The 18,504-nt window shown below is 33.4% G+C and overlaps 1 protein-coding gene across 12 annotated transcripts in view; it reads left to right on the forward strand.

The window, feature by feature from the left end:
* The window catches only part of CTDSPL2 (CTD small phosphatase like 2), an 88,992-nt gene that overhangs the window by 62,621 nt on the left and 7,867 nt on the right, over nucleotides 1-18,504 (forward strand). For all 12 annotated transcript variants that reach the window (XM_072808195.1, XM_072808194.1, XM_072808188.1 and 9 more), the window contains 5 exons: nucleotides 745-823; nucleotides 1,463-1,574; nucleotides 3,776-3,862; nucleotides 15,441-15,503; nucleotides 15,608-15,687. In XM_072808195.1, coding sequence (XP_072664296.1) covers nucleotides 745-823; nucleotides 1,463-1,574; nucleotides 3,776-3,862; nucleotides 15,441-15,503; nucleotides 15,608-15,687 — 421 coding nt within the window. The remainder of the gene's footprint in view (nucleotides 1-744; nucleotides 824-1,462; nucleotides 1,575-3,775; nucleotides 3,863-15,440; nucleotides 15,504-15,607; nucleotides 15,688-18,504) is intronic.

Genomic DNA, 18,504 nt, shown 5'->3' on the forward strand with positions numbered 1-18,504 from the left:
TGTTTAAAAGATTTTAAACAACCTTAAGGTTCCTGGAAAAATGTACATACCGCATTTTTTCATAAGTCTTCAAGGGGGTTTCATGAACCTCTTAAATAATGTTTATAAACCTCAGGTTAAAAACTACCTTTGGGTCTAAGGTCAGCACAAATATATATTGACCTCTTGTGTATGTACAAGGTACTTTGCAAAGTGTTACTGCCTATAAGAGCCCATGAAATTTTTATGGTTTTACATGTAGCACTCTCTAATTAGAAATTGAAATTTTGTGGGATGCCTGGGTGGCTCAGTGGTTGAGCATCTGCCTTCGGCTCAGAGAGTGATCCCAGAGTCCCAGGATTGAGTCCCGCATCGGGTTCCCCATGGGGAGCCTGCTTCTCCCTCTGCCTGTGTCTCTGCCTTGCTCTCTGTGTCTCTCATGAATAAATAAATCTTTAAAAAAAATTAAAATTTTGTGGAGTGTATTTTTCTGGTAATAAGTAGTAAATTTTCTCTTTTGCTGTGAGGGATTTTAATTCTGCTAGCTGTGATCTAGCTTGCCATTTTATCAGTAATGGCAATTTCTTCCTTTGGATCTGGAGTTAGAACTATATGTTAATAAATTTGCTTTGCAATACTGTTTATAAGTTATTTCTGTCATATTTTGAATCTAAAATACCCAGAGAAAAATCTTACATAAAAACAGTAAAAATATATGCTTCATAGTGAGTAAAAGTAACATTTTGTTTTCATTCTTTTAAATAGCACCAGTAACTCCAGATAGTGGTTATTCATCAGCTCATGCAGAAGCCACCTATGAAGAAGACTGGGAAGTATTTGACCCGTGAGTTTGTTTTGTTTTTCTTTCTCTCTTGGAGCAGAATGAAAGACATGTGTGGCCACCAAATATATTTGGATGTCAGTTAACCAAGGGAAAGATCAGATTGTTGACTATATTTGCTTTTATGGTTGTTACTCCTGGATGGTATATTTTAAAGCCTGTTTTTCAATATTTTATGAGTTTTGTAGCATAATCTTCATCTTTCTCTCACATCATGCACCCACAAATTTTCTGATCTTGATGGCAAGAATTATATCCTTTGAGGTTGTCAGTTGTATCAATGTTAGAGATTAAGAAAGTCTCTGCAGTCCATTATTATTATTATATGTCATTCAATACATCTTTTAAATTCCCTAATAATGTTCTAAAAATAAAGCAGCACAAGCTATAAATATCTTAAAAAGAAACGTGTGTGGAGGGGTGGCTGAATGGTATATTGCAAAGAACATATAATGTAGGTATTAATACTTTAACTGGGTTACTGAAATACTAATATATTTTCAGTTTTATTACATTTCATAGGCTTGGTTTACTAGGTAAAAAGTGTATTATTAAAGATTTAAACATGAGCTGAATTTGGTAACATGTTTTATATTTATAAAATGTAGAAATGTAGAGATTTTCTTAAAATTTGATTTATAGGTATTATTTCATCAAACATGTTCCACCGCTGACAGAAGAACAACTAAATAGGAAACCTGCTCTTCCATTAAAAACAAGAAGCACACCAGAATTCTCCCTAGTTTTAGACCTGGTAAGTATATTATGTGTACAGGTAGAGAAAATAGTTAAATTTCTTTTTTAAAACACTAGCCCAAAATGCCTAAAAGGATAAAAGTGAATGTGAATAGTCTTTACACATTTACTAAACATATCTTAGATGTTCTGAAATGTTTTTATTGGAAGCATAGTCTAATGCCAAGATCCTCAGTTTGGTTGGTATCAGGTACTCTTTTGAAAATAAATTAGGTCATCATTGTTGTATTTAAATTAGCTCTTTTCCCCATATTTCTGAAACCCTTGTGACTTTAAAAAAAAAAATTCCTAATAAATTTCCTGATATGTTCTATTTCATTTCATTCTTAGATTTCACCTTTTTAGAGAGGGGGAGGGCAGTCAAGGTTATGTGTCCCCTGAAGGACCAAATATCATCTGGGTCCCAATGAATTAACTTTATATAAGATTATAATCCTTTTCCTATTTTTATTTTTGTATAGTATCTAATACTAATAACTTACTAATAGACTCCCAAAAATATGATCTCTTAATGCTAATAAAACCTTTAAAGTGCTCTCAGTATGTTAAAAAATATATGTTTTAGGGTACCAGAAGAGTTTTGAGAACTGAACACCTACCTAGCACATAATATTTGAAAGCATTTTATTATTTAGCCTTTGTTACTGGTATTCTATAATTGGAAATGTGCTTTATTTCTCCTAAAATTTTTTTCTTGAGGAAAAGCTTATTTTAAATCTTAACTAGCATGTATAGTTCTTTTGGAGAGTTCAGCACTTTTAGCCTTTGACTAGCCAAAGAGATGTAAGAGAAATCAACAGAGTTCCTAAGTATTAGGTATTGATTAGAGAGAATAAGTAGAGAAAAATTTTGAAACTGATTATGAGTAATCTAGGTTTTTTTTTTTTTTTTTAGTAATTTAGATTTGATGTGCAAGTTAGTGGAGAAACTGGAAAGAGATTTTGCTAGATTTTTGTGTTAGGAGTTAATGTCATGATAGCAGGCTTGACCACGTAATTTTTAATTCAATGTGAAGGTAAATAGAAAAGGAAAGCTAAGATTTGGGTGAGCATAAATGAGTAATTTTATAGAAGTAAATGAAGAATGATCAAAATTTAGATAGTCTGTTGATGAAGAAGTAGTAGAATTAGTTGTGTTTCAGTTGAAGGAAAGAGACTACCTTTTTTTAAGATGCTAAGACAATACCTTGAAATGTGTAGACTGATATGCTATTAAAAGAAAATGAGGCATATCTAGAGTATTTTTTGCTCTTTGCCTCCCCAGAGTTAACTTTAGGTTAAAAGAAACACTCCAGCTAATAAGATGTGGAATCACAAGGTATGAACATTTGTGTTTCATTTTAATTCATTTTAAATGCATTGAAAAATTTTGGGGGTAGTCATTAGCTTTTTTAAAAAGCGTTTGTCACTTAACACAAATAGAACTGTTTTTAATCATTTATTTAAGAAATATATTTACACATATCTTAGATTGAGTGATCCTCACCTTTTTATCCTTTTAATGAGAAAACAGGGTTTGATAATCAAAAATGACAAGTCTTCATTGACTGCTAATTTATTAGCTAAATAATATTTATGTCTGAAACACATTCCACAGATACTAAGGCATTCATTTTATAAAATAAAAATCTTTGTTAAAGGTTAAAGGATAAGGAGCTATGTGGATAGAATATATGTATTTTTAAAAATAATTAGATTCTAAACTTCCATTTGCTAATTCTTAAAAGGAGTGTATATCTATTTCACTTAACAGAAAGTTGGCAACTGCAGAACTCAGAACACTGGTTCTCAAACTTGAGCTTGCATTGGAATCACCTAAAAGGCTTATTCAAATATGGATTGCTGAACTCCTCTCTTACTCATCGTCTTCTGAGTTTTTGAATTACCACAAGTGGAGCTGGAGAATTTGCGATTCTAACTAGCTAGAACTTTGTATTTCTAACTAGTTATTTATCTGCATTTCTAACCCAGGTGATGCTGATACTACTTGCTGGTCCAGGGGACCATACCTGAGAACCAGTGGCTTTGAAAGTTCTATCCCAGATTGCTATGCCACACACAGGAATGTATGATAAATATAAAATTCCACATATGAATGAGTGCTTCTATAAATGTTTTTGGTGGTCATGGGTACATAAAATTATCATATGAAATTTCTTTTAACATTTTGGTTCATTCAGTATGTGCTTTTTATTTTAAGGATGAAACACTAGTACACTGTAGTCTAAATGAGCTAGAAGATGCAGCACTTACTTTTCCAGTCCTTTTCCAAGATGTCATTTATCAGGTAATTAAAAAAATTTTTAACTTGACTTTTGGCCTGTTAGATAATGTTCTGAACCAAGAAATCTTTCATAATTTTGTGTGTGTAAAGTTTAATGTGTTTTTTCCTAATTGATTTCATCAATATATCAATGATTTATTAACACAAAGTAGCATCATGCAAAATAATTACATAAAACATTAATGTTCCCAAAAATGTCAAGTTTTTTAACCCAGTGATCTCTGCTAGTTTCATAATCTGTTTGCCAGCAGGTGGAGGCAGGAGCACTGACATCATAGATCCCCAAGAAGAACTTGCCAGGTTAACACCTGGTGTTTTGTTTTTTTGTGGGTTTTTTTTTTTTCTCCCAAAATCCAATTAGTATAAAGAAAACTCATTCCTTGTTGGTCATTTTTATATCCTTTTGTAGTAATATGGTCTGTAGATGGCAGTTTATGCATCTACTTTATATGAATCATAGAATTCCAGGATACTCTTCCAGTTACTGCTTTAAAAATCTGGGTAAAAGCATTTCTCCCTCATCTGTGTTGATGGACAGGTAACCATGCGAAATGCAAATATCATTTACATTTCACTGTGAATATTTGTGTTGGCTGTAGTTTTTCTTCACATCTGATATTTTCCTGTCATAAAATTTGAATTAATTAATTCATATGAATACGCTTTGAAAATTGCAAAGTGCCTTTCTGTGATGGTGGTTGTTACTTAATCAGCTTTACCTTCATACATACCAGTTGCTGAAGGATTGAGAAAGGGTCAAAAAGTTTGTTCTTTGTCAAGAGGAAGCAAACCTAAGGATTAAATAAAGCCACAGAACAATTACTTTGTGAATGGTGAACAGGTGTTCATGGTTGTTTGTGCGCTTAATAGGCAGTTAGAATGTGGGTATAGTTTTCTTGGCACATGATAGTTACTATCTTTTCAGAATCATAAAATTTCAGAGTTAAATAGAAGTTTGTGGTTCAGGATCTGCTTTACCTACTTTACTTTCTAATGAGTCATAAGAGGATTTACTTTAGCAATTATTGTCAGTTCTGGTTTAACATAGATAGGCATTATAGGCATGCTATTATGTGAGTACTATATTTCATTTCCCTTCTATGAAAGCTGATTTTAGTTCTGGTTTTTGATTAGAGAATGAGCAAAATACACATAAAAATAAAGGATTTTAAGATTTTTACATTTCTTTTTTAACTGGATATTATTTGATTTAAGGTAATCATTTTTTCTTAAGAAGACATTTTTTGCCAAATAGGTTGTTCTTATTTAGTTCACATCAAGGACAGGAGTCTTGTGGCAAATATAAATAATATAGCAATGTCTTAGTTCTCTTTAGCTTGATAACCTTGTTTTTTGTTGAAAAATTGCATTCAGGCTTTGAATTTGGAAAGGAAAGTTGTTATTTGAAAAATACTAAATTATTTTTGGATGACTTCTTAAGTTTTCAGATTTGAAATTTATTTCTTGGAAATAGTTTTGGTTTGTTTATGTCATTTTTGATAGTGAAATAAGAAACTTGGAAAGTAGAGGAGTTTGATTGTTCCCTTTCGTGAGCATTTCTTTTTATTGTGACCATAAAATTGAATTTTTTTCTTACTGCTTCCACCATTTCTGCCTTAATTCTCTTCTTTTTTTTAATAAAGTTCTTATTATTTTTATGTGGATCTGGATAGTTGTCTTATTTTGAATAAAAGTCTTCTGGCGGTGCATACGACTAATACTTTTAAAAACCATATATGTGCTGCGTCTACTTCTGTGGAATTCAAAGAACTCTTTTTCTTATATATTCTGAGTTATATTTTCTGAAACTAAAAAATAAATGATCTAGCCTAAATTAGGAGCAGTGTGAGCAGGAAGTTTGAATCTTATAAGTTAAGAGATGATTGCATTTTAATATTGCGATTTATTAGTTTACTACATCATGTACAGAGTTTAGTCTCCCTTCAGTAAATTTTTGAGGATGTCCATAGTTAATATTGGGTATATTCCCTTGGATTTCTGGTTTTGGCATATCCGTTCTGTCTGCTTTTTAAAAAATAACTTTGAAGAAATCTTGGGTTAGGGATCCCCTAGTTTTCAGACCAGCAAGCTCCCTTTAAACAGGGAATGATGTCTTTTAAACTTTCAGTGGTGTTGTCTCCATCTACTGGCAAAGAAGAAATATACACAAGGGTCTGAGATGATCTAAGAGATTTTGGAGAAACCACATTATTAGGTAAGATGTAACTTACATATTTAACCACTGCAATATAATGTGGCCCACTTAAAGGTAGAAACCTGTAAAATACTGTATATACTCTTAAAAAATAATTTATTTAGGTAAAATAAACCATTTTTAAGTGAACAGTTCCATAGCACTTATCTATATACTCTTGAATATGTCAGTTGCATAGCATTTATGTATATGCTCTTAAAAATAAACTGATAATGTTAAAGTAGGATCAAATTCTTCATCTGAATCAAAACCAAATAAAGTGTCCTCTTGGGACTTATTTTACTTTTGGTTTCTTTTTGTGGTAACTTTGTTATGGTTGAACTATATCTAATTTTAATTCTACTTGTTATTTTTCTTTCTTTCAAAACAATTTAAAGTGTAAATTGTTTTACATATGTTTCAGAAATTCTCTATATCAGGGGTTGGCAAACTTTTTCCTGAAAAGGGCCAGTTTTTAGTATTTTAGGTTCTGCAGTCTATGTTCCCAATACTTTTTCTGACATTGTAGCGTGAAAGTAGTCATAGACAATATGTACATAATCAAATAAGCATGGCTGTGTCCCAGTAAAACTTTACGTACAAAACTACGTGACGGTTTATATTTGGCCCATAAGCCATAGTTTGCTGACCCTTGGTCTAATAGTTGTGAGAGTATATACAGTAAATTTACATATTCAAATTCTAAGTGGAAGTAAGTAATCAAATATTCATCAAAATTCTTATTAATATATAGAGAAATTTAAAACTAGATCCACTATAATCTGATTGTGGGCTTTCTTAGTTATTTTAGATGAAAGTTGAAGGGAAATTTAAGGGGACCACTACTCATATTTAAAGATTGCCTGACTTCATGGTATATACTCTCCTTTTGATTGATAAGTAGGACTCAGCTTACTTAATGCAGGTCTCAGAATTATTGAGCAGGTCAATTATTCAAGCCTCAATTTAGTACATTGAGTGTATTTGAATTCCATTTCTCTGGGGGATAAAAAATCCTAAAAGATCCAACTCAAATTAAAATTTGATAAATGTTACTACTGACACATATGGATAGATTGTAGTTTGTGAAGATGGAGAGAAAAAGTCATTCAAAAGAACTGAGTTTTTAAAGTGAGGGTGTGGGACTCACAAAGGCAAAAGTATATGGATTTTTGTTTGAATGGGTCTTTTTTTTTCCCTTTAAATTGGTTGTTTTTCCATAAATTATTTTACAGCTAGTTATTGGGAAAACATATTTATTCATAGAATGGTGCAAATGCATTTGATATCTGGAAAAACAAGTGCATGATCAGTACCAATGCACATACTTAATCTTTATATTTAGCTTATTTGACACATTGTCAGGAAATCCATCTCGTGGTGTTACTCAGTTAAGAGGTCTCCACTGTATTTAGTTTCTGTTCCTGCAGATCCACCAATTCAAGACTCTAGGTCATCTCACTCCCTCTTCCATCCAGAAGATGACTTCTATCCACAAGCAGGACTGAATCAAAAGACAGATTTTTCACTTAGCTCTTGAGCTGAACCACCTCCTCAATGACCTTCCTCTATCTCCATCAAGAACTGGAGCTCAGTTTTTTGAAGATGTAATAGAGCTACTCAGCCCAAACGTGGCTAATTGAAGACAAAAAGAAGATGCCTCATATGTTTCACCACAGTGCAGCCAAACGTAACTGTGCTGTCCAACTCCTCATTCTGTAAAGTATGACAGGGGCATCTGATTTTTGACTCTGTTCACCAATAAGACTTTAGCCAGTCAGTGGCTTTCTGAAGATCAGTAAAATCATCAAACTTTGGGTCAGCTGTCCAGAAATCAGATTGTGGTAAGCACTCAAGGAGAGATAGGATCTTTAGGGAGCTACTTGCTAAAGGATGCTTTGTTTTATTAGTAGAGGTTGCTTTTATGGGGAAAATTGGGGGGAGAGGTGGGTGGGAAACCCCATGTTTAGCAAAGCTCCACCTCTTTCCCCATTACTATAGTTTGTTTGTTTTCTGGGAACCTTACAGCCTAGGATAATTTTCACAAGCATCTCAGATATTTTGTACTATAGAACAAGAGGCATAGAGGGTCAGTAGTTTCTTTCTCCTCTCTAGTCTTTCTTGGAAAAGTGAGGATTATTTTTGCTTCATGAAGAAAAAAGCAATCATGTAATTGAAGAGTTTTATAATAAATATCTAAGTTTCTCTTCTTTCAGTCTCTGACTTAGATACTAACCAAGAGGCATTTTGTTTTGACCTTCATAAAGCATAATTTTTGTTGTATAAAAGTATAAAGTAATGTGTATAATTGTGCCTTAAATAAAACATTTGGAGTCATGGACACTTAGTATTTGATGATTAATATTTTAGCTGGTAGGGAACAATATTTTGATAATTGTAGGTTAATATAAAAGTAATTTTAAAGGAACTTTCCTAGCCTTATTAGTAAGTTTAGTTAGACATTGATACTAATTTTTTCATTGTAATTATTCATTATTCTTAAGATTAAAAAAAAGCTGAAACCTATAGTTACCTACTTCTCAAAGGTGATAAAATGTATTTCATGAGGAATTCTTTGTATTTTTTGTAAATGGATCTTAAAATTAGAGGCAGTTCATTTTTTAAATGCATGGAAAATTCTTGTTCAGCTAAAAATGTTCTGCAAATTTAGGAGAGGTGACAGATGATTACTAAGCATATTAAATTGTTTAGTCAGTTTAGAATTTTTTAAAGCAGCTTATTTTTGTTTTACTAAAGTGACTTTTTTTGCTTTTAAAATTACTGAATTTTAAAAAAATAAAATGGCTGAATTTTATTTAAATATATTTTATGTATACACACAAATACATATGCACATATTAAAATTATATATATATAAACCATATATATATAATGGCCAATTTTTACTTGAAAATTATGCTTCATTGCCAACTTATCTATATGAATACCATAAGCTTCACTTTATCCCATGTAGACTCTAAAGGAAAATTCCTTTCAAATTTATTTCTATTTAGTTTAATGCTTTGCAGAATCTTTTAGTTTGGTGATTTTTGGTTTTACTTTTTTTTTTTCTTTTGATATTTTAGTATTTACCTACTCATTTCCAGATTGATCTGCCTACAAATACTATCCCCAGCAGCCATCTACTTCTTGTTAGAACTGTGTTAAAGCAAAAGATGACTATAATGTCAGCCAGTGGGTTATGAAGTTGAGGTCCGCAGGTCCTACCTGAGCATCTCTCTTTCTCTGAAGAGGATTTAGGTTCTATCTCTGTGCTCTAGTATTGATGCTAAGAAAATGATAACTAAGTTAAATAGTTAAGCTATCAACTGATGCAATTCATGATTTAAAAGTATAGACTGCAGCTATACAGTTTTCTCTTTGAGTTGAGGTAGCCAGTTCTGCCCCATAGAATCGTACTCATTCCAACTATTCTCCTTATGACTAATTACTTGTAAATAATAAGGTGGATGGTAATAATAGGTGTTGACAATCTCAGTGAGGTGGGCACTATTCTAGATGCTTTATATATATTAACTTATTTAATCCTCACAACAACCCCATGAGGTAGGTACTATTATTTTACTCATTTTATAAATGAGGAGACTGAGGTGTACAGAAGGGTTAACAAATTGGCAGTCACTTGTACACCTATGGTATCTACTAATGGTAAGATTTTTCAATTATTTGTAGCATCTCATTCTTCGCATTCCCCAGTTTTGTTGTTTTTTTCTACTGCTTTAAAGTCTTACTGCTAATTCAGTAAATGGCATTTACCAGTCATCATCTTATTTAAAGATGCCATATTCTTTAAGTAGGGAAGTCCCATTGAATTGACTTTTTTTTTTTTTTTTAAACCCATATCAATCAGTATGGGGCACCTGGCTGGCTCAGTTGGTGGAGCATGCCACTCTTGATCTTGGGGTCATGAGTTTGAGTCCCATTTTTGGCCTAGAGATTTTTTTTTTTTAATTAAAAATTAAAACCTTAAAAAAATTTTAAAAACCTTTATCAATATAGCAATAAATTCAAAGGTTATAATAGAAAAACTATTAAAAGATATTTCTTTTTGAATATGTTAAGGTTATATTATCTGTGCTTAAAACCATTTAGAAATGTTTTTCCTTAGGGGTACCTTAGGTGGCTTAGTGGATTAAGCATCTGGTTAGGTGTCTGACTCTTGGTTTTGGCTCAGGTCATGATCCCAGGGTCGTGGGATCAAGTCTGATGTCAAACTCCACACTCAGCAGAGTCAGCTTGAGATTTTCTCTCTCTCCCTCCCTCTCTCTCTCTCTCTCTCTCTCTCTCTCTCTCTCTCCACCTCTCTCCACCCCCTGCCCTTCCCCGCCCTTGCACTCTCACTCTCTCAAATAAAATAAATAGGGATCCCTGGGTGGCACAGTGGTTCGGCGCCTGCCTTTGGCCCAGGGCGCAATCCTGGAGACCCGGGATCGAATCCCACATCGGGCTTCCGGTGCATGGAGCCTGCTTCTCCCTCTGCCTATGTCTCTGCCTCTCTCTCTCTCTCTGTGACTATCATAAAATTTAAAAAATAATAATAATAAAATAAAATAAATAATATCTTTTTTAAGACATTTTTCCTTAAAAGATTTACATGTAATAAATTTTTTTTTCTTACTTCCCCACAAAGTAATGCTGCTTTGGGTGTTTTCTTCTTCCTTTTCTCCCCATCTTCCTCCTCTTCTTCTGTTTTTTCTTTTTTGTGGTCATGCTGTTAAAGTTATCTGTGAAATTAGATAAGATTTGGTAAACTATGGCAGCACCCGTGGCCCAGGGGTTTAGCGCCGCCTGCAGCCCAGAGCATGATCCTGGGGTCCTAGGATCGAGTCCCACGTCAGGCTCCCTGCATGGAGCCTGCTTCTCCCTCTGCCTGTGTCTCTGCCTCTCTCTCTCTCTCTCTCTGCATCCCTATGAATAAATAAATAAAATCTTTAAAAAAAAGATTTGGTAAACTAATAGAAATTATTCAGTTTATATAGCTTGACATTACATACTTAGTCATGAATTTAGACAGACTATCACAAAATATTTATAATCAGTTTTTAACTAGCTTTTTATTTGGTGACTTTACTTCTTTAAATCTAGTTTTGTTAACCATTTATGGCCTGGTTGGACTATGTGTATACACCAGTTATAGGATGTCCTTATTGTCTTAATAGCAAAGAAAGTACATGCTATCAGGTATTGTTCATATGAAGGAATGTTGATGTACTGTTAATGTAATGTTTTCCATTATATATATATATTCATTATATTTCTATATAAAATTTAAATTTTAGTAAAATCAGTTCACAAGATTAGTTCCATTATCACGATTTTGCAGGTATTCTTCTAGTAGGTTTTGTTTTTAAAAGTTTTGTATTTTTAACATATTCATAAATCCCTATCTTTGGGGATGCCTGGGTGGCTCAGCGGTTGAGCGTCTGCCTTCGGTTCAGGGCGTGATCCCGAGTGCTGGGATCAAGTCCCACATCGCGCTCCCTGCACGGAGCCTGCTTCTCCCTCCGCCTATGTCTCTGCCTCTCTCTCTCTCTCTCTCTCTCTCTCTCTCTCTCTCTTTCATGAGTAAATAAATAAAATCTTTTTAAAAAATCCCTATCTTTTGGTAGTAGTCCTTTTTAAGACATATCTTTGGGTATGGTATATTTATATAATTGTTTCTTTATAGCATTCTGCATTACTTTTAAACTTTTGGCTTTTTTCAGAATGTGTATTGTTTAGTGGTAGAAGATTAAAACTTTGTAAAGAGTTGTTAGGAGAAGGATGGTTAGTGAAATAAGTAGAGAAAGAATGTGGAAAATAGGAAATAGGCAGCCCAGGACAGGAATCTTTGTGATGAGAAAGTTAGAAGATAAATGTAGTTAAGAGCATCTGTGGAATAGATTTGGAAGCATTTGGGAATGGCATGCCTCTGTGCATTTGTACATTTCTGTATTTCTTTGACCTCACACAATAAGTGATTGTCGTCTCTTTGTATTATATATATCTTACTTACAATTTTCTGTTTCCTACTAGGTAGTACTTAGTGTTTGACTTTTATATATTTCTGCTTTAATATATCCATCCAAATGATTTAGACCCTCCTGGCCTTGTGTCTCTTAATTTTTCTTTCTGAGATTTTGCCTTTGCAGCACATAGCAGAACTTCTACCCTTGCCCGTTGTTACCTTGTACCTTTCTATATTTTTTTTTCACTAACAACTTTAGTTTCTGTGTATATATTTTAATCCTGTTCAAATGCTGAATCTGTTTTGAGGCTAGAACTTTTATAGCTAACAATTATTCTGTTTTTATGGTAAGGAAACAGTCTAGCAATATACTCCCCCATCTTCACTGCCACCTTTCATCCCCTGTAAACAAGTACATTTTGAAAGTAATGTCAAATTTTAAGATGTATTTTTATATTAAGAATAGTCAAAGTAGTAGAATGTATAGTGAAGTTATACTTTTGACTTAATTTGGAAGTCATGTATAAGAGGTTGGAAATGTCATCTTTGTATAGTGTTCCACTTGCTATGCTTGGATAATACTGTTTATGTAGAAGTATTTCTCTAAAATGGAAGTATAGGGATCCCTGGGTGGCGCAGCGGTTTAGCGCCTGCCTTTGGCCCAGGGTGCGTTCCTGGAGACCCGGGATCGAATCCCACGTTGGGCTCCCGGTGCATGGAGCCTGCTTCTCCCTCTTCCTGTGTCTCTGCCTCTCTCTCTCTGTGACTATCATAAATAAATAAAAAAATTAAAAATAAATAAATAAATAAAATGGAAGTATGTTAGGGTTCAGAGGAAACAAATCCCAATTAGAGACCTTACTTAGCCTAATTATAATATGGAACAAGTGATAACAGAGATATTGAGAACAAATGAAATAATTTACACAAACACAAAAATAAAGTATTTTGGTTATTAAATGCATGTAAATGATAAACTTTCTTAGGAACAAACAAAAGGCTCTGATGGTTCATAGTTTATCATCCTTGAGATGAGGTCATTGGAAAAAAGTGTTGACTAAATTGATGGGTGTGTTGTTTTTTTTTTTAATCATCACCAATCTATTTTTGAAAAGACCCGTAGTTAATAAAAAATGTTAATAAAAAATGTTATTTCCGGGCAGTCCCAGTGGCGCAGTGGTTTAGCACCGCCTGCAGCCCAGGGCGTGATCCTGGAGACCCTGGATCGAGTCCCATGTCAGGCTCTCTGCATGGAGCCTGCTTCTCCCTCTGCCTGTGTCTCTGCTACTCTCTCTCTCTCTCTTTGCATCTCTATGAATAAATAAATAAAATCTTTAAAACAAAAATCTGTGTTACTTGAGGTGGCCACAAGGATGGATGAAAAATGTTAAAATTAATTAGAAGAGCAGCTATAGTTAAATTTCTTGTGCCTCATCCTAAATGATAGTGATTGAATACCAAGGATTTGGTAATTTTTATTTGCTCTAGAGGTAGGAACATATGGCATTAGTTTGTTTTTGATTAGTCAGGATTAAAATAAAGTGCCTAATAGGATTAAAAACAAGTATATTTTATCATTTTAGCCTAGAGGTAGGGGTAGAATTGATATTATTAACCTATTACAATTGTTCAAAATTTGTCTTCTACAAGTGGTTAGTATTTAAGGAAACAAGTGGTTAGTGTTTAAGGAAACTCAGTAATTGACCTTGTATAGTCACACTGGCTTGCCTCTCTCTGGTCTATACTGCTTAACTTTGGATAGTTCTATTTGATTTACTCAACTGTGTTGTTTTTTTTTTTAATCAAGTATTTGCTGTATATTTGGCATTTTCTTATGCCTGAGGACTTTGGAAACTATAAAGATTGGTAGTACATGGTTGCTACTTCCTAGAATCCTTTGCATGATTTCCCTATTTTTCCCTAAAACATTCCCAGAGCAAGATTTTTATCATGAGGGCATTTTTGTGTGGATGTATGTTGATGACAGCCTGGCTGACTCAACAGTTGAGCATCTGCCTTTGGCTCAGGGCATGATCTGCAGTCCCAGGATCGAGTCCCTCATTGGGCTCCCTACAGGGAGCCTGCTTCTCCCTCTGCCTCTGTCTCTGCCTCTCTCTGTGTTTCTCATGAATAAATAAATAAAATATTTTTTAAAAATTTTTTTCATGAAGTGTAGGTTTTGAATTTGTCGTCACTAGTGGGTTTTTTTTTTTTTTAATCTGAATCCAGTGAATGTGGCACATAGGTCTTCTGTAAATATTTGTTGTTCATGGTGTTTGAAGTTAATCATCACTTTTGAGTGTAAAGTATAAATTTTTCTTTTTTTTTTTTAATTTTGTCATAAAAAGAATAGTATTTAAAATCTTTTATAGGGCAGCCCTGGTGGCGCAGCGGTTTGGCGCCGCCTGCAGCCTTGGGTGTGATCCTGGAGACTCGGGATCGAGTCCCATATCAGGCTCCCTGCATGGAGCCTGCTTCTCCCTCTCCCTGTGTCTCTGCCTCTCTCTCTCTCTGTGTCTATGAATAAATAAATAAAATCTTTTAAAAAATAAAATAAAAAAATAAAAATTAAATCTTTTATAAATCTGTTTTAACTGTTGCTTGTGGCTTATAATTCTGTGCTTTTTGAATTCTGGAGTGTATTATAAGAGCTACATTAAATATAGGCAAAAAGAACACAGAAATAAGAAAATAATATTTATAAGGCAGTTCTTTGGGTATTGTAGTTTTTTCTGATGTTGCCAGTAGGTTTTGATAACTGGTGTGTTTGACTATTGTATTTTTAATATCAAGTAGACCAGTAGTGCTAATTTAGATGCCACGTCTGAATCAGTAAATGTTGAAGAAGATTGAATTCTGAAAAATTCCAGTTATTTAAACCCACCAATCCAGACATCTCTTTCTTGAACATTATCTTAATAATAGAGATTTAAAATAAAAGTATTCAAAAAAATAAAATAAAATAAAAGTATTCTTAGCAGGTGATTGTTGAGAAGAAATTCTGAGTATTAGAGGAAGGTCATTGAGACAGGTCAGCTAGAGGTGGACACACAGCCTGCCTAATTATTGGATGGATGCTACCTGGCTGGAAGATGGAGCTGATTGGTGGATCAAAATCTCAAAGGGAAACCTTCCATTTTTAGTTGAAATGTTTATTAAAATTATACTGTATGCTGCCATTTAAATATAAAAGTGACATCACCAATGATGATTATTACCCTACCAAAAGATTGTTTTAAGTGATTTTTTGTATATGAAATCTATTTGGTTGAGTGGTACTTAGTGTACTTTTCTATTACTTTAAAATATGAACTTCTTAATTATAATATATCCAAAGTTAGAACACAACATGTCTTATAAATACGTTGTTTCTACTTTATGTGTTTATTTAGTGAAGCCTATCTTTGTTATTTCTTTAGGTTTATGTGAGATTAAGACCATTCTTCAGGGAATTCCTGGAACGAATGTCTCAGATGTATGAGGTAAACATGCTTAAGCTAATTACATAAGTATTTTTATTTTATTCAATATAGTACCCATATTTAGATCATGTATAATGATTACTTCTTTTCCCCTGAATTTGTAGATCATTCTTTTTACTGCTTCTAAGAAGGTGTATGCAGACAAGTTACTGAACATACTAGACCCTAAAAAGCAACTGGTCAGGTAAATTTAATTAAGAAATAGTGGAAATGTCTGTCACACTGATCTATGAAATTACTATGATTCTATTTAATTTTGATGGCCATTTTCAGTTGGCTGCATATATAGAGATTGGTTGTGTTGAATGGTGAAATGAATTTTTTTAAGCCCCCAAACTCTTTAAGAGTTCCTAATGATTTAACTTCAGACAGACGTTCTTTAAAGGATACAAGGATCAAATGTATTTATTCACTCACAATTCTATTTGTATCCTCACTTCTTTTGGGACTTGGGGGAGATTGGGGGTATGTGGAATTTTTCACTGTGTGCATGATATTTTCACTTCCTGTCTCTGAAATAATGCATGTTATGTCACCTTTTTTAATGGCATAGAGAAATAAAGGTTAATTTTAACAGAAAGGATAAATTAAACTCTTTTGCTTTTTTCAAGAGCAAATTTGTCCTCCATGGAAAGAAAACATTACATGAATCTAATTGGAAATTGCAGTTGGTTTAGTCACTCAAGTTATCCTGATCTGGACTCAGTTCCTTGTGTGTGTCCTGAGCCAGCAGATGCAGTGTGTTCCTGGTTAGGTGGGAGTGCCTTGGGTAATTTTAAAACAGTTTGAAAATAAGTTCCATTATTTCTGTCAACTGAAGTGAGATATTAAGACTGCCAGCAGTCTTGCTGCATCCTTTAAGATGCCAGAGTTAATCTTGGATTTTTTTGACCAAGAGCTATAAGAGATGCCAGAAAAGGCTCATAAAAAAAACTTTAATAGCTGGGAATTCATTTTCTTGAATACTTTCTTCCATATTTTTTAGTGGAAAATCCTAGTTTCTACTGTTACAATAGTACCTTTGTTATTGAGTATTTGCAGTTATGCTGAGACTTTTTCTGATGTCTTGCTTAGCAGATTTTCTTTCTTGTAAATAGAACTTTGATTTTTTTTAACCTAAAGGATCAAAATTTGTCCTTGTCACTTTCCATTTTAATCTTCCATATAAATAAGCATCAAACACAAAAATGAAAATGGTATTCTATTCATGAAAGTATAATACATGCTCATTTTACCTAACTTTAAAAAAGTACACAAATGATTTTGTTTTGATGACTTCATTCATTCTGAAGATTTCTATTTAGCACCTCCAGTGTTCCATGAACAGTGGTGAGCAATACATGCCTTTCTCTTTTAGAGCTTTCATTTTACCAGGGAGCAAGTCATAGTTATGGAATTATGATGTTACAAATTAACACCCCTCTTTTAAACTAGTTTTATAAAATCTACACATTTGGAAGTTTAAATTTGTTTTATGTAGTTGCATTTGAATAATTTAAAACAGGAGAAACTTTTTGAATGATATATTGAATTCATTAGTGCTAAGGGGAATTATGTTGAAGACAAGGTAGACTCAGAAATTCTATAATCTCTGAATCTCGTGAGTCCAAATGCAAATCTGATGACTGGCAAAAGTAGTTTCTTTCTAAAACTGAAATACCTACTACAGATCCTCACTCTCCTGAATAACTGGGAGGAGTTTTAGTGTAATTTAATTGAAGTAATCATTAGTATCCACATACATATTCATTTGTTTCCTGTCTTGGGTGAGTTTGCTGCTATTGGGGAAGAAACATTAGTAGTAACTTGCATGTACACGCTGCATTTGCCTCTCCAGTTTCCGCATACATAAATGTTTATACAAATAAAAAAATGGAATCTTTTATAGGCCCAACCAGGTCTTAAATTCTTTTGTCTGGTCTTATCTTTTCAAAGTAGGGTGGTCTTTAAACCATACAGAAGTAGATGATCACTTAATTAAAAGTCTTCTTTATAAAAGGGAGGAAGAGAACTATTTTGACTACATTTTGTCTGGTTGGAAAACTGTCATCACCACTGGCACGGATATTTTTAAGGTTGAGTTTTGTTGTTTTGTTGTTTTAGAGCTATGGCACATTTTGTTGGTAGAAAATGCCCTTTTCTTGAAATTTCAAATTAAAACTACAGGTATAAGTAGGCCCTAGCTGCTGAAAAACTGTTTAGTGGGATTAAGACACAAGGAAGCCAGATTACCAAATTATTAATGTATGCAAAGGGAATATTTCAAGGTGATCTATATTAATGATTAGTAATATTCACAGACTAACATTTTGAGTGCTAAATGAGATGATATAATATGACAGTATATAAGTATTATTATAAAGCCTTTAATAGCTTTTTAAAAATGATATAACATTTTTCAGTTAAGTATCATTGGTGTAAAACATCAGTTTACATTTGTAATAAATCTGAATTCATCATTTCATTCAATCCTTGTTTTTTCAAATGATCATATACACACTCACTAAATTAAAAGATGGGTTTGGGAAAAGTTGAAATGATGGAATGTTTTGGCCTCCACATCTTTTCTCAAAACTATAAGGGAAACTAAAAACATTTTTTAAAAATGCCAACACAGAAACATTCCTTCTTATATTTTCTATTCTGGCATGTACAGGGATAGGGAGGCTGTGTGGTCTTCTGGTTAGAGCAAAGGACTGGGAGCCAGGAGGATCCTGGGTTCCAATGCGGGGCTAACCACTGACTTACTGTGTGACCTTGGGCAAGTCACTTGACCTCCTTGTGCCTCAGTCAACCATCTGGAAAATTGGTTAAAAAGCAGGACCTCGCTGACAACCAGATGCTGCATCTGAACTGAGCTTTCCTGGGTAAATAAATTACAAAAACAATTTACAGAGTTTTTAATCCCTCTTTATAATTTAATATAACATTTTGGGATAAGCCAAAGTTCTTAAAGGCATGGTAATATTTGGTTGTAAGGTTTCAATAATTGCTAACATTT

Source organism: Canis lupus, chromosome 32 (assembly GCF_048164855.1).
Source record: "Canis lupus baileyi chromosome 32, mCanLup2.hap1, whole genome shotgun sequence".
NCBI classification, from domain to species: Eukaryota; Metazoa; Chordata; class Mammalia; order Carnivora; family Canidae; genus Canis; species Canis lupus.